General features: G+C 43.0%; 1 protein-coding gene across 1 annotated transcript in view; it reads left to right on the top strand.

The window, feature by feature from the left end:
• The window catches only part of ATP8A2 (ATPase phospholipid transporting 8A2), a 979,867-nt gene that overhangs the window by 350,222 nt on the left and 611,743 nt on the right, over positions 1–17,902 (top strand). The window contains exon 21 of the mRNA XM_082246766.1: positions 10,355–10,439. Coding sequence (XP_082102892.1) covers positions 10,355–10,439 — 85 coding nt within the window. The remainder of the gene's footprint in view (positions 1–10,354; positions 10,440–17,902) is intronic.

The following is a 17,902-nucleotide window of genomic DNA, read 5'->3' as shown; positions in this document are numbered from 1 at the left end:
CCACATAAACACCAATAGGTAACAAGTCCTTTTTTCTTTCAATTTTAAGTTAACTTTACCTTTATGAGTCTGTATGAATGAATTCCTGACATGTCACAATATAGAACAGCAATATCATTTAAAAAAAGCAGTAATTGTTATTAAAAAGGCATTCTTGAACCCTATTCTAGTGACTTTGCCTAGGCTAAGATGATGCCATCAGTCTGCTGTAGGCAGGAGGAAGTACTTCCTCAGCCTAACCCCTTGTTATCAGGCTGAAACATTGTTACTAGTTTGTAGCAAGTCACAAGGTGAGTGGCTGCAGCAGGCGCTGATCTGTGATGGACAATTTTGAACACAGCCAAGAGCCAAACAGGTACTAGGATGTACATGACAGATGTAATCTTTGCACCAGCCAACCAAAGATGGCACTGCCTTTGTGGAGAGAAAAGCAGGTTATTGTCAGGGGAAATACTCTGATCGGCAATAAATACCTGTAAGGCTCCTTTCACACTTATGCGACTTGAGATACAACTTCTGAGCCCCCAAGTCGCAGGGCATGTGAAATTCAATGTATTTCTATGAGAGCCATTTCTACTGACTCTACAGAAGTTGCTGAAACTTCAGAAAAGGTTCCTGCATTACTTTGGTTTGACTTTTGATGCGCCTTTGGTTCAGAAAATGTAAAGTCAGATCAAAATCGCACCAAAAGTTGCGCTCCAAAATCACACTGGAAATCTTGCGACTTTGGCGACGCACTAATGTAAAAGAAGCCTAAGTCTTAAACTTACACATTACTTAGCATGCATGCACTTAACATGAAAAAAAAATTGTGATGCCAGATCTGTTAACAGTTGGAAACATCAGAAGGGTTGGTTAGTTTTTCCAGCTTGCTGGCATGAAGTGTAGGTGTATGTTCCACATTGTATTGTTGACCAGACTGTGAAAAGAATAAAGAAGGTTTTGAGTCAAATGAGATCTGCTACCACCCACATCTCCTGGTCTACTACCACCCAGCTCTCCTGGTCAGAGGTCTGCATGTGTATGTCCATCCTTTACTATGAATGAATATACTATGTGAATGGTGACTAAGGTGAATAGCTGGAATAAGTAAGTTTTTATTCTACACTGATAAGGATGAGCATAATTTATTCTGCTGCACTTCATTGAGATCACATAACAACGATAAAACATCTTTATAGGCAACCACCCTGCATGGATTATTATTACTGTTGATTTATACATGGGATTTATCCTGTGTGTCACAATGACTTATAGCTGCTTTAGGCTTGATACAAACCAGAGGCAACGTACCATAGAAACTCTTTTGTCTTTGTTTTAATTTGTCTGCAAGAAGGAGATAAAGATCCTATTTCCATTATGCATGTTACGTTTATGTATATATCAAACCCAGCAGGGCATTTTCCCAGCCATGCCCTTCTAGAGCCATGTACATAATGCCTTGTTCATACACAATCTTCCAACATTCCACAACTTTTACTTATTGCCTTCTCTGCTTAATAGCAACTAACTCTGTGACATTTCTGTAATTTATGGTGGATTGTTAACGAAGCTGATTTGTGTTTGATTAGATAGATAAATGTAACTCCATTAAAAATTTGATAAAAATTCAATTTTTTTTTAATTTAGAACTGGGGTCGCTGACCCATGCTTGATTTAAAAATACTCCAGCCTTTATTGCTGCTTTCAATTATTCCCTGTGTGCTGCTATGTTTCAAATCAGTGTACAGTTGCAATACATATAAGTGAATATTTTTGTCTGCCACAATATTGGTAATTCTGAATGGTCAGTCTTGTGATCTGTGCATCCCTGAAAAATGCCATAGCCACAGCCTGGTCATCACTCTGCGCAAAGCTCTATATGAGTGAAACTTGTCAGACGGAGGAGTCTAAGTGGATTGTATGCACTCATACTTCAATAAAAGTTTATCCTGGGATTACGTCCTTGGTGAGGCCTCTATTATAAATACAACATATAAATTACTAATTTGTAGTTGGCATGAGCTCAAGAAAAGGTCCAGCCCTAGAGATTGGGACTGCCATGCAGACAGTGGACCTGGCCCTTTTTTTGATTTGTGCTTCTTTTTCCTACCTCGGTAGGCTGTTAGCTTGAAAGCATTGTTCAGTGCAGTAGAGCATAGTGGCTTACTGGCTTTATCACTCTCAAGGGTTGGTGGCCCTATCATTCCCAGGTTGGCCTTAGATTTAGATACTTACACTAGCTGTTTTCTAAATTAAATGCATTTCTTAATCGTTCATTAAGGGGCACAGGGTCATTAGGTATTCTGATACCTTTTCTTTACTTCTGTCTTCAGGGGAATTTCAACACCAGCAAAAAAAAAAAAAAAAGAAGCTGTTTGCCAGCCATGTGTTATCTCTCCCACTCCTAGCATTCCTAAGCATCCTAAGCGGGTGGACATTTCTTAAAAAATACTTAATGTAGGCACTGCTGTGCTGAATTAGCTAATCCTTGGTCCCACCTTGTACCATGCTAGAGTGAAGATTGCAGAGCTACCCTGGAATGTGCCATCAGGCACTGGTTTCTGGCATTTGAGCTATCCTGTTTTTCTAAACCTGTATTGGTTAGCCGCAGAGCACTTTCCAGGTACAAAGTCCTAGCACTACCTTTGGTGTTCCCAGTCTCACTTGGCTCCTTTTGGTATGCCATGTGGGGCTGAACATTTGGAGATAAAACATTTTGGTATTTTACCAATTGCCATTATGTCCATATTCTGTACATTTAGTCAGTTGTTATCACAGATCCTATTATGCCCCTCTTCTCTACACTTAAATGTTTGGCTGATCAATATCCATTTGAAAAGTTTTCATTCAAAAGTTGCTTAATTCTGTAAATTACTGACGATACCTGACATATGCAATCTGCTATAGCATATATGTAGGTCTGTCAGACCTTTGTGGAATAAACTCAGCTTATGACTAATGACCCAACTACAGTTTTAACTAAACTTTTAATCATGGGGCACTTGGGCAAATCCTCCCCAACTACAGTTTTAACTAAACTTTTAATCATGGGGCACTTGGGCAAATCCTCCTCAGCATGAAGGGATGCTCCCACTTATCAACTGTTGGCCTTTGTGAGCATCTGATCAGAAAGCATTCCAGATGCGTAGGAAAGAGACGTATTGTCTTTGGACTGTAAGCTGGAGTTCAGCTCTCTGGTTCTGCATCCACATGATTCATGTCTCTAACTTGCCTGTGTCTTTGCTCAGACTAGCATACCTCAGTGCAGCTCATGCAGATCTTTTAAACCAAGGAGACTTTGCCATAGTTGCCTTACCAGTAAGGTTTCAGGGGTTTTCTTCTTGTTTGTCTTCATTCAAGCTCAAATGTTCCACGTGGAATCCACCAAGTCTGACAAACCACCTTCCATCAAAAAAACTTTCTAGGCTTGGTGTACATCAAGATCTTATACTTGCATCCCCCCATTCTTCAAGTGCATCATTAATGCTACCTTTGTTTTGCAATGGGCATTCAGCACTATTAATTTGTATGCCAACCCTTTGACCTGTTGTCCTTACCATATTCTAGCCCAAAACAAATCACGTGACAGAGAGAACCATGTTGTTTCTGGTCTGGTGGCTTAATAATGCAGCTCTAGAGTGAGGAAAATCCTTCCTCCCGCTGTCATTGAAAAGGAACATAAGGGATGTCAGCCTGAAAGGCTTGGGAATAGTCTCAGATGGCTTCCTGGTGTAGGGAACCTGGTCACTACAAAAATCTCATATTTTGATTAACATTCTGGAACTACAAGTGATTTGTCTCTGCAACCCTGAAAACCCCAATGGGGGAGTCACCTGCTCAGGAACCAGTCAGAGAACACCATGGAAGTGGTGTACATCAGCTATCAGGGAGGAACCAGAAGTTCCTGTGCAGCAAAAGGAGTAGAAAGGATTCTTTTCTGGGCAGAATTCCATAATCCAGGCATGGACAATTAGCAGGCAGACTACCACAGTACAACAACTACAACATCTGGACCCAGGGGAGGTGTTCCGGGATCAGTGTCTCTGGTGGTAGATGGCAAATGTGGATCTTTGGGCCTCAGATTCTACCACAAACTTTACAGGTTTGGGTTCACATACATAGCTCCTCTGGAAGCCAAAGTACAACTTTTCCTCCACTGAAAGTTCTTCTGTTGCTACTCCACAGGATTGACATAGAGGGCATTCTGTAGATATTCTTTGCTCAGTTGTGGCCCAGGTGAATATTCCATACTCATAAAGCTTCTGGTAGACCCCCCCAAGGGTACTCACAGATTGATCAGGTCTCTTATCTCAAGGTCTGGTCTACCATCCAACTTCACAGTCGCTGGCTTTAACAGTGTGGCTGTTGAAGTCCAGGTCTTGAGAGAGAGAGCTCTCTGTCCTCCAGGGCTGGTACTGCAGGCTGGAACTGCTGGTGGGTACTTCTGGCTGGTACTGCTGGTGGATACTGCTGGTGGGTACTGCTGGCTGGTACAGCTGGCGGGTACTGCTGGTGGGTGAACTGCTGGCTGGTACTGCTGGTGGGTACTTCTAGCTGGTACTGCTGGCTTGTACTGCTGGTGGGTACTGCTGGTGGGTACTGCTGGCCGGTACTGCTGGCGGGTACTGCTGGTGGATACTGCTGGTGGGTACTGCTGGCTGGTACTGCTGGCGGGTACTGCTAGTGGAGGAACTGCTGGCTGATACTGTTGGTGGGTACTGCTGGCTGGTACTTCTGGTGGTTACTGCTGGCAGATATTGCTGGCTGGTACTGCTGGTGGGTATTGCTGGTTGGTGCTGCTGGCGGGTACTGCTGGCTGGTGCTGCTGGCTGGTACTGCTGGCGGGTACTGTTGGCTGGCACTGCTGGCTTAGTACTGCTGGCTGGTACTGATGGTGAGTACTGCTGGCTGGAATTACTGACAGGTACTGTTGGCTTGTACTGCTGGTGGGCACTGTTGGTGGGTACTGCTGGCTGGTACTGCTGGTGGGTACTGCTGATGGGTACTGTTGCTCGGTACTGCTGGTGGTTACTGTTGGTGGGTACTACTGGCTGGCACTGCTGGCTGGTGATGCTGGTGGGTGCTGCTGATGGCTACTGTTGGTGGGTACTGCTGGCTGGTACTGCTGGTGGGTACTGTTGGTGGGTACTGCTGGCGGGTACTGCTGGCTGGTGCTGCTGGCTGGTACTGCTGGCGGGTACTGTTGGCTGGCACTGCTGGCTGGGTACTGCTGGCTGGTACTGGTGGCGAGTACTGCTGGCTGGAATTACTGACAGGTACTGCTGGTGGGCACTGTTGGTGGGTACTGCTGATGGGTACTGTTGCTCGGTACTGCTGGTGGTTACTGTTGGTGGGTACTACTGGCTGGTACTTCTGGCTGGTGATGCTGGTGGGTACTGCTGATGGCTACTGTTGGTGGGTACTGCTGGCTGGTACTGCTGGTGGGTACTGTTGGTGGGTACTGCTGGTGGCAACTGTTGGTAGGTACTGCAGGATGGTACTGCAGGCTGGTACTGCTGGTGGGTACTGTTGGTGGGTACTGCTGATGGGTACTGTTTGTGGGTACTGCTGTCTGGTACTACTGATGAGTACTGTTGGTGGGTACTGCTGGCTGGTACTGCTGGTGGCTACTGTTGGTGGGTACTGCTGGTGGCTACTGTTGGTGGGTACTGCTGGTGGGTACTGCTGGCTGGTACTGCTGGCTGGTACTGCTGGCAGGTACTGTTGGTGGGTACTGCTGGCTTGTACTGTTAGTGGGTACTGCTGGTGGGTACTTTTGGCGGGTACTGCTGGTGGGTACCACTGGCTGGTACTCTTGGTGGGAATTGCTGGCGGGTACTGTTGGCTTGTACTGCTGGCTGGTACTGTTGGTGGGTACTACTGGCTTGTACTGCTGGCGGGTACTGTTGGCTGGTGCTGCTGGCTGGTACTGCTGGTGGATACTGTTGGTGGGTACTATAGGTGGGAACTGCTGGCTTATACTGCTGGCGAGTACTGCTGGTGGGTACTATTGATGGGTACTGCTGGCTGGTACTGCTGGTCGGTACTGCTCACTGTTACTGCTGGCTTGTATTTCTGGCGGGTACTGCTGGTGGGTACTGCTGGCTGGTACTGCTGGTGGATACTGCTGGCTGGTTCCTGACCATCAGTGTGACAGGAGCCGTGCTGGAGGAAGCATGCATCTGCAGTAGAGAGCAGAGCCACTGCTTCCTGTATCGCTCCTGTGCCCTGTCACAGGCGAATTACATTTGGCATCACTCCGCCTGTTAAAGGAGCAGGCGTTATACAGAAAGCATCTTCTCTGCTTCCTCTAGTGCCAGCTCAGTTCCTTCACACTGATGCTTGGGGATGATGGGTCGGGAACCCACAATATGGGCTTACTGACCCGCCATCCCAGAGCAGAAGGTGGTGCCGGGATTCTGTTGGGGGGCCACCAGGATGCGGATGCTAATGGAAACAGCATTCGTACTGTGAAAAACAGCCATTCCCATGCGTCCCTGCAGGACACAAGCCCTGCATAGGGTTCAATATTGAGTTGGCCCACCCTTTGCAGCTGTAACAGCTTCAACTCTTCTGGGAAGGCTATCCACAAGGTTTAGGAGTGTGTCTATGACAATGTTTGACCAGTCTTCCAGAAACAAATTTTTGAGATCTTGGACGAGAAGGCCTGGTTTGCAGTCTCCACTTTAATTCATCCCAAAGGTGTTTTATTGGTTTAAGATCAGGACTCTGTGCATGCCAGTCAAGTTCCTCCATTCAAAACTCGCTCATCCATGTCTTTATGGACCTTGCTTTGTGTACTGGTGCGCAGAAATGTTGGAGCAGGAAGGAGCCACCCCCAAACTGTTCCCACAAAGAAAATGAATAGCCCCCTCTCGATCTAGCGATGTACACAGGACACCTTGGTTGTCCTGGGTCTCTCTCCTCATTGGTTTAGACACAACAGTGGTAGCCATTGGTTCCCACTGCTGTCAATCACAGCCAGTGGGCCAATAAGGAGAGAGAGCGGGGGTGGGGCCAAGCCACGGATCTATGTGTCTTATGGATGCTTAGAGTGGGATTTGGGAGCGAGCATGCACCAGTGCCTCCATACCAAGGAGTTTACTATTGGGGGCAATGGTCAAAAGGAGGAGCCAGGAGTGCCAGCAGGGGACCCGAGAAGAAGAAGATGGGGGCTGCTCCGTGCAAAACTATTGCACAGAGCAGGTAAGTATGACATGTTTATTTAAAAAAACAAAAAACTATCCTTCAATATCACTTTAATATTTTGATGTCACATGCAGTATGGTTATGTTGAAAGCTTTTATCTGATTCACTTTTAGGAGCTGCAATTTCTTATTTTATTTTATCGCTGTGGGATAACCACAGGTACGCCAATCCTTTTTTTTTTTTTTTTTTTTTTTCTAGCAGCCAGATGCCCAGATCACATTATAGCATGGTCTGGAGATTTTTTTTTTTTTTTAGAATTTCAATCAATGTACGGGCAGGCTGGTTGTACAGAAGTCGATTTGCCAGTCGATTTCTTTACAACCACCCTGACGGGTTTTTCCCAAACGATCATTGCCGTCCGCTATTGGCTCAGTGTATTTTGACGTCAGAAAGTCTCCCCACTGTCAGAATCCAATAACTCAGCTTGAAGGATTTTCCCATCCACACACTCTGGATCGGGTCATTTTTGTTTTTGTTCAGCCTGCTGGCCTTAGTCAGAGCTAAAGCAACTGTTTAGCCTTGCTCTGCAGCAGTAGATCACTGCTGTAGTGATCTTTTTTTTGGCCTATTGCAGCTAGAAGTAAATCACTACTGAAGTGATCTGTTGCTAAGGAGCAGTATAGGGGAGCTGGATCTGGTCTCCACTGACCAGATCCAGACCCCTATCATGAAGACAAACTTAACATCAAAAAAAGCTTAAAAAAAAAAAGTATTATCTAGTATCAATTACTGATGATCCTAATTACATTTGTGTTGACTGTATGAGCAATAAATTACTTTATGGTAGCAATTTACTCAAGCCTTTTTTTTTTTCTGTGTGGCAGCGAAAGGGGAATAAAGTTCTCAACTAAAATGCAAATTTTCACTTTGAGCTCTCCCGTTCCACTATATTACATAAAAATCTCACTTATGTGATATCTTTTTAATCAGTAGACTTTGGCTGTTATATTTCTGGGAACATTTCTGGGGCTGCGCAAATTATGTAAAGATTGCCTTATTAAAAAAAGTAGTTTCAAGGGCTCAAAGGGGTGCAGAGAAATGCTTAGGGACCTAAGTTGTAAAGTAATTCCAAAAGTTGTGTCTGATCATTTTACATTTTCAGCTTTTATTGATATACAGTATCTCACAAAAGTGAGTACACCCCTCACATTTTTTGTAAATATTTTATTATATATTTTCATGTGACAACACTGAAGAAATGACACTTTGCTACAATATAAAGTAGTGAGTGTACAGCTTGTATAACAGTGTAAATTTGCTGTCCTCTCAAAATAACTCAACACACAGCCATTAATGTCTAAACCTCTGGCAACAAAAGTGAGTACACCCCTAAGTGAAAATGTCCAAATTGGGACAAATTAGCCATTTTCCCTCCCCGGCGTCATGTGACTCGTTAGTGTTACAAGGTCTCAGGTGTGAATGGGGAGCAGGTGTGTTAAATTTGGTGTTATCGCACTCACTCTCTCATACTGGTCACTGGAAGTTCAACATGGCACCTCATGGCAAAGAACTCAGTAAGGATCTGAAAAAAGCAATTGTTGCACTACATAAAGATGGCCTAGGCTATAAGATTGCCAAGACCCTGAAACTGAGCTTTAGCACAGTGGCCAAGATCATACAGCAGTTTAACAGGACAGGTTCCACTCAGAACAGGCTTCACGATGGTCAACCAAAGAAGTTGAATGCACAACCTCTGCATCATATCCAGAGGTTGTCTTTGGGAAATAGACGTATGAGTGCTGCCAGCATTGCTGCAGAGCTTAAAGGGGTGGGGGTCAGCCTGTCAGTGCTCAGACCATACGCCACACAGTGCATCAAATTGGTCTGCATGGCTGTTGTCCCAGAAGGAAGCCTCTTCTAAAGATGGACAAGAAAGCCCGCAAACAGTTTGCAGACTAAGCACATTGATTACTGGAACCATGTCCTGTGGTCTGATGAGACCAAGATAAACTTATTCGGTTCAGATGGTGTCAAGCGTGTGTGGCGGCAACCAGATAAGGAGTACAAAGACGAGTGTGTCTTGCCTACAGTCAAGCATAATGGTGGGAGTGTCATGGTCTGGGGCTGCATGAGTGCTGCCGGCACTGGGGAGCTACAGTTCATTGAGGGAACCATGAATGCCAACATACTGTGACATACTGAAGCATAGCATGATCCCCTTTCTTTGGAGACCAGGCCCCATGGCAGTATTCCAAACACACCTCCAAGATGACCACTGCTAGCTAAAGAAGCTGAGGGTAAAGGTGATGGACTGGCTAAGCACGTCTCCATTTCTAAACGCTATTGATCATCTGTGGGGCATCCTCAAATGGAAGGTGGAGGAGCACAAGGTCTCTAACATCCACCAGCTCCGTGATGTCATCATGGAGGAGTGGAAGAGGACTCCAGTGGCAACCTGTGAAGCTCTGGTGAACTCCATGCCCAAGAGGGTTAAAGCAGTGCTGGAAAATAATGGTGGCCACACAAAATATTGACACTTTGGGCCAAATTTAGACATTTTCACTTAGGGGTGTACTCAGTTTTGTTGCCAGCGGTTTAGACATTACATTGATGGCTGTGTGTTGAGTTATTTTGAGGGGACAGAAAATTTACACTGATTATACAAGCTGTACACTCACTACTTTACATTGTAGCAAAGTGTCATTTCTTCAGGGTTGTCACATGAAAAGATATAATAAAAAATTTACAAAAATGTGAGGGGTGTACTCACTTTTGTGAGATACTGTAATTTAAGTAACCTGGGAACCCAGCCATTAAGAACCTTGTTCAGGCACTTCTTGTTATTGGGTGTCAATGGTCTAACAGCTGTGCTCCTATGTTGTCACCCTGTCACACACCCCACTTGTTGAGACACCTAGCGTCTATGCCAATGCACATTACACAAAACATTGCCAGTGATGAATCCCTAGAAATCTGTACATATGCAGTTGTATGTAATAGCAATTGACTGCTCAAATTTGGACATTTACTGTCATTAGCAATTAATCATTAGTGCATGCTACACTTCCTTGTTCCCTGTATGTAGCGATCACATAAGTTTAGTCGCAGTGCAGAAGATCATCACACTGACATCATCCATGGTCACCAATGTGCATCGACCCTATGATTTTATTTATGTTTTTATAAATGTTCATTCGTTCTTTTTTTTTTTTTTCTTTCGAAGGATAATGTTATATTTGAGAGGCTGTCAAGAGAATCCCAATACATGGAACAGACTTTAAACCATCTGGAACAATTTGCTTCTGAAGGTAAAACATATTGCAGTGGTAATGATTACAATTACTATTAGTAATACACCATTAGACCTTGTCCTTTGCTGTCTTGTGCTCTCTGTTTCCCAGAACGGTGAATTGTAATGATAAAAGTTTCATTGTAACTGAAAACGTGAACGTATTTCCAGTTTCGCAGATGTTTTGTAATTCCTTAAGGGAATGTATGGTGTTTTGTATATACATTTCTGTATTTTTATTGGGTTTCAGATCTACAGTATTTAATGTTTTTGTCCTTGCCTTAGTAAGGAAGACTTTTATGTTGTTATGTACTGAGAGCAGGGGCGTACCTAGAGCATTTAGTACCCAGGGCAGATCCTATGTCTGACACAATGTAAAAAAATACAAAAATGTGTAAATTTTTCAAGAATATTTACTGCACAAATTTCTCAGCCCCCATCACAGTACCCCTTGCAGTCTGCCCCCTCCCCGTCTCTCTAATCACAGTGCCACCTTTCACTCTCTGCCCCACCTGCACAGTCCTAACTTCGGCATAAACAGATAGCTAATACTATTAGCAATGTGTTTAATTTTAAGTAAGAGATTGCAGACATACTAGAGGAGATGGTTAGAGACTAAGGACATGATACAGGAGATGGTCAGAGACTGCAGACATGATACAGGAGATGGTCAAAGACTGCAGACATGATACAAGAGATGGTCAGAGACTGCGGACATGATACAGAAGATGGTCAGAGACTGTGAACAGATGGTCAGAGATTGCCATTCCAGGCTACCTCTCACAAAAGATCACTCTAATCTTACGCTGGATTATTAGGTTTCAATCCAAAGGGAAGAGAGCACCTGTAGATCACTTTTGATTTAGAAGTTTTTTTGTGTACATATACATGTGTTATTTTCCTGCCCCCAACCCTTTTGTGTCACAGATGTTGGTTACATGGTGGGCACAGCACATTACATGGTGGTCACAGCACATTACACAGATGGCACACTACTCTGCATTACATGGTGAGCGCAGCACATTACACGGTGGGCACTGTACAGTGCATTACATGGTGAACACAGCACATTACACGGAGGGCACACCACTCCGCATTACATGATGGGCACAACACATTACACTGTGGACACTGTAAATGACAGCGCATTACACAGTGGGCACACCACACCGCATATGGGCACACCACACCACATTACATATGGGTGCACTACACCACATGACATGGTGGGCATAGTACATCACATGGTGGGCACAGTACATAAAATGGTGGGCACAGTACATCACATGGTATGCAATGCACTGCACATGACATGGGGGGAGCAGGAGTCCCCCAGTACAATCATTGCACCCCCAAAGGTCAGTTTCTGCACGATTTTCCCTGTTTACTGACCTCATCTTAGCAGCATTGGAGATATTCTTCCTCCCGGGCTCCTGCTGGATATAATGACATCAGCTCCCCGTCCCCAGGCAGCTACCTGAAGCTCCCGGAGACTGAAGATCTGTGTGTGTGCAGAACTTGTGATAGGAGCCAGGTAGCAGCACTGACTGGGCTCAGCTGCAGCGGCTGAGACCTTTCTCGTAAGTGTGGGGAAGAGCACAGTGGGATCCTCTTCCGCCAATGTGTGGCACCCGAGGCGTACTGCCCTCCCCTACCCCCCTGTTGGTACACCACTGACTGAGAGTCCAATAGGACTGTAATGCGCAGGCATGGCCAGAACAAGGAGAATAAGAGCAGGTTACTGCTGTCTGGCTGCAGTGCAATTATATGTGCGGTTTACCTGTCGTTTTAGGTGCGCTCCTTTTGACTTCTATTAGACTGTGTGTTTCTGAAAGCGCATAAAAGATACTGCATGCAAGACTTTGACGTTTAATGGAAGTCAGTAGGATTGCACCTAAAAGCACGGGTAAACCACACATATAAATGCGCTGTGGCCAAACCATTGGCGCAAACCTGCTCTCACTGCCCTGGATGTACACAAGCACGGGAAGCCATTGTCATCAGATTGAAGTAATCTGTGTAAGAGGAGGATAAGTTCGGTTAGGTCAAAGAAAAGGGGGAAAAAGGGCAAGTGCATTTTGGCCTAAACAGCACGCTTCCTTTAAATATTAATATTTCATATTCACCACTTGCAGCCAGCAGAGGAAGCTCAGTGTTTCTTTATCATCTCTCAGCAGGCGGACTTTACTACTTTCCTCTGTATAGTATATGTTGTTAACAGTCATCCACAACAGGAGCTTAAATTCTATACACAGCTGAATGAGCCAGAGGAGAGGCATACTCCTAGCTCCCCGGTCTGCACATAACCCTTAGTTTAGGAAGATAGGTAATAATCAGCTAGTGGTGGTCTTCCTCCCTAGAAATCCAAAGATGGACTGCAAAATCAGTGGCTTGGGTGCATCCTGATTTTTTATTTGTGAAGTAGCACTTTATTATAAATATAAAATATGTTTTTAAATGTTTAAGTTGCAAAAAAAAAAAAAAAAAAAAGACCAAAAACATTCTAATCTTCTAAGTGTAGGAAAAAAAGAATGAATATAGCACCAAGCTCTTTTAAAACAACTCCTTTGGTTATTAGACTGCCTGATTATCTAACCCAATCTAAAGACTTTAGGCAGCTTAATGGTGTTTTCACACTAGGTACTCTTTCCTGTAATACATTATACATTTTGGTACATTGACCTGCTTTACCCATTCTGGTAAATAAATCAGAGTCAATATATAGTATGTACACTCCAAATTTAATGAATTCTGGTGTACAATGCCAGGTTCATAAAAACATGTTGAATTTGATGTGGAAGATCTTGAATGGTCTGCACAGAGGCCTGGCCTCAACCCTACTGAACATCATTGGGATGAATTGGGACAGTGACTGTGAGCCAGGTCTTCTCATCCAACGTTATTACATGACTTCACAAATGCTCTTTTAGCACAAGTTCCCACAGACACACTCCAAAACGTGGAGGCTAATATTGCCACTAAGGTTGAGGGGGGGGGGGGGGGGGTGACAACGACATATTAATACCCATGGTTTTAGAATGTCCAATAATCTCATATAGGTGTGATGGTCAGGTGTCCACAAATATTTTTGGTTGTATACTGCAAACTTGTATCTGACATAAATGTAGCTAAACGTGGACAACATTTTTATTGCATTTATGTTCACCATCGCATTATATTGTTTGCCACACCTACTGGGTTACTTTCACCATTATAATTTTTATTGTGTTCATCACATCACATGGGTACTGTATTACACATTGTAAGCACCACATACCTCTGCACTTCCCTGTCTGAGCCACTACTGTAACCTGTATTGATCAATCTTCAATCAGAATAAAATACACTTTTTTTTGTTCATCATCGCCCTGTGGTTTCATTCTGTCCATCCCTCAAAGGCTCTCTTTCTTGTCTACTGGTCTACATACTTTGTATGCAAACGTGGACAAAATACCTGTGATGTGAAATCGATAAAGAAAATGAAAAAAATAAAGCTAAAGGGGACTGGATCCAAACAAGTACAGTGCAGGGTATAAACCACATTTACTGAATTCTTTGCTGGAAAATTTTTGACTTAAAGATTACGGCCAGATAAAATAATAAAATATCTTTGCAACAGATGTATGTTTTCTCATGTTTTATCCCTGTAAAGACCCTGCAAATGGAAAAAATACCTGTTGATCTGCTAGAAAGGGACTAATTTCTTAATTTCTTGTTGTGTGCTGACAACACACAGGATTCTGTGAAATGAAATTTTAAGAATTGGTATCAGCCCTACTAAGTTGTCTTTTGTTTAAACTACCGAACCCCTCCTCTTCTCCTCATTTCTACAACATAAAGAGTAATTGTTCTGTTGTCCAAATTATGAACTGGAAGAGCTAATTTAAGTAATTGTAAAGGATATTTTTTTCTTTATTTGTATCTGTATTTATGTTATACTTACCTGCTCTGTGCAATGGTATATCACAAAGTGGTCCCTTACCTCCTCTTCTGGAGTCCCCCACTAGCGTTTTCTGCTCTTTCTTCCTTTGAGTGCCCCCTCAGGTAGCCATGCACTGATGGGTCACCCGTGCAAGTACACTTCCAAACCAGGGTGTGTATGTCCATAGACACACACAGCATGGCTCAACCACATAGAATGCATTAAAGTAAAAAACGATTAGACTTTAGAACAACTTTAAGGTTTCTTAAGATGATACAAGAAGAGTACATAGGACAGCTTGAATTTCTGACAAGATCAACAAGTATCTGTTTGTATCAAACAATATAACTATACACTTTATATTTTAAAAAGCAAACAGGAGCAAAAGAGAATAAGCTGATAATAATAATAATAATAATAATACGTTTTATTAAACCCAAACCATTAAAAATTCTCAATACAAGCTTCTGTATATTAGATTGTGTCCATAGTCACTTTGCCACCCACTAGAGCATTTGCTTTCTGTAGATTGCAAAAATCCTGGTTGATCCTGCTGTTCTGTCTTTCCCTCCTATGTCTGTGTGCACATTGCAGCCTGAGATTGTGTAAACCAGCCTTCTACTGAGCATGCTTCGGTTTCAGTTTCCTTCTAAGCTTTTCATTTGCACCTTTTTCTTATCTGTGCAGCCCACATAACTATAGAATCACACACATGGGCCTATACACAGTTGTAAATTACTTTTTTCTCCCTCTCTCCTTCTCCATGCTATTGTATTGCTACACACCATAGGGGTGGGTTATAAAATGGCTAAAGGTGGAGTTGGAAGAATCTCCTCCAGATATCCTTACAGTGTGAACAAAGTGAAAGCTATTGTCAGTCAACTTACACTGACTACACCATGATATTGCAAAATAATTATAAACATTTGCTTTGAAATATACAGACGATTTGTAATATGCTTTAAAAAAACTTTGTTGCTATTAGTTATTTTTTTTACTTTCTATTCAGAAAGCCTTTTTTATGCCATATGACTAGCACAGCACCAGTTAGAGCTATGCAGACACAGTTTCATGGTCCAGACATCCTCCACTGCTATACGACATACAGTACATGAGCAGAGTACTAGAAACCCTCCCTCTTTCATCTTTCTGTGATATGAAAGACCTAGGAATTGTCATGTGACTGCTGAACAACAATGATTTAATAAAGTACTAGTAGTAAAGATTTTTTTTTTATATCAAATAAAATACAGTGGCATGATCTTTATACATAAATAGAAGGGATGATGGCAGTTAAACGTTGGGGTTGATTTAATAAAACTGGAGAGTACAAAATCTGTTTCAGCTCTGCATAGAAACCAATCAGCTTCCAGGTTTTTTTGTCAAAGCTTAAAGTAATTCTAAAGGTTGATTTAAAAAAAAAACCCAAAAAAACATGTTATATTACCTGCTCTGTGCAATGGTTTTGCACAGAGCAGCCCTGATCCTCTTCTTTCCTGGCCCTCCGCAGGTAGTCCTGGCTCATCTCCCCTGCCAAATGTCCAATCACATACAGTGGGCAGCTCAACCCCACCCCCTCTGCTTTCTCCTCATTGGCTCACTGGCTGTAAGTGATAGCAGCAGGAGCCAATGACTCCCAATGTTATGTGAGGCAATGAGGAGAGGGAGACCCAGGACTCGCCGCTGCTTTCATGCACATCGCTGGATCGAAATGAGGCTTAGGTAAGTATAAAAGGGAGGGGGGGGGGCTCGGGTGGAGCTTTACCCTGAATGCATTAAGGTTAAAAAAAAACCTTGCTGACTATATACTGTATATATATGGCAGCAAGGCGGCTCTCATGCAGAATCACGTATCTAGTACGTGATTCTGCACTTACGGTCTGGGACATGTATGCACACCGCCAGTGACCCACTCCTGCTGTGATTGGACACAGCAGTCAGGAGCCAATCAGGAACACATTTAACCCTTTGAATGCCCCTGATGTTAACGCCTTCCCTGCCAGTGTCATTATTACATATTTTTTAGCACAGATAACTGTATTGTTATCACTGGTTCCACTAAAAAGTGTAACGTTAGTGTCCGATTTGCACACTGTAATGCCGCAGTCCCGCTATAAGTCGCTGATCGCCGCCATTACTAGTGAAAAAAATAAATTATAATTCCATTAAAATATCCAATAGTTTGTAGTTGCTATAACTTTTGCGCAAACCAATCAATATACGCTTACTAGGATTTTTTTAACCAAAATATTTTTACTTTTTTTATTAGATATGTTTTATAGCAGAAAGTAATATATATATATATATATATATATATATATATATATATATATTATATATATTATTATTTATTTATTTTTTAGGATTGTCATTCTTTTTTTTTGCTTATATCACAAAAAATAAAAACCACAGAGGTAATCAAATACCACCAAAAGAAAGCTTGATTTGTGGGGGGGAAACAATGACATTTTATTTGTGTACAGCATCACACGACCACGCAATTGTCATTTAAAGTAACGCAGTGCTGTATCGCAAAAAAAGGCCTGGTCATGAAGGGGGGTAAACCTAAAGCTAAAGTGGTTAATTGAACAAGCTGAATTTAGAAGCTGATTGGCTACCATGCACAGCTGCACCAGATTTGGCACTCTCCAGTTTAGTAAATCAACCTGATTGTATGCTTAGTATCACTTTAAATGTTAGGTTAAATGGCTTTAAATATAGTTGGTTTTTACCTCACCTTAAAGAGGTTGTAAACCGAGAAAAAAAATTTTTCTCTTCTTTACATCCTGAAAGAGAAACACATAATGAGCTAGTATGCATCGCATAGTAGCTCATTATGAAATACTTACCTTAGAACGAGCCCCCGCCGTGCCGTCCGCTTACCTGTATGACGGGCGACATGTATAGTCGCCCGTCTTCCGGGATCGCGGCATCCGGCCATCTGATTGGCCGGAGCCGCGGTGACGTCACTCCCGCGCACGCGCGCGGGAGCCGACGGTCACGGCACGGGGCTCTGAAGGAACGGCACGATCTGCCGTTCCTTCAGAGCGCATGCGCCAGTGACGTCACTGGCTGCATTAAAGGTAAATATCTCCTAAACGGTGCATGTTTAGGAGATATTTACAGTACCTATAGGTAAGCCTTAATATAGGCTTACCTATAGGTACAACTTCCTGAGGAGGGTTTACTTCCTCTTTAAGACTTGCAGTAGACTATAATAAAGCAGATATGCCTCATATGCATTGGAATACACCAGGATACAGTCAGGTTCTGGTGCATTAAGCTCCTGCAATGTGGACAGCGGGTTGTGATGGGGGAGTAGAACTGAATTAATGTGTGTACACAGTACATATCTCTCCAGCATCTTGTCCTGTGATAATTCCAAGTCTAATGCATGCTGTAAGCAGACACATGGAAATTTGTGTTGGTGATAAGCAGTAAAATTATCGTCATCATAAATTTCATAGCTGATAACTTTTTTGGATGAAAGCACTCTACTTGGGAATAAATTACATTTTTATCAAGTCTGACATTTGTAAGTGGATTTAAATTATGGTGTG

Source organism: Pelophylax lessonae (genome assembly GCF_965119305.1).
Source record: "Pelophylax lessonae genome assembly, chromosome: 2".
Classification (NCBI taxonomy): Eukaryota; Metazoa; Chordata; class Amphibia; order Anura; family Ranidae; genus Pelophylax; species Pelophylax lessonae.
The sequence above is the reverse complement of the archived record's forward strand: the minus strand, read 5'-3'. Positions and strand labels throughout refer to the sequence as shown.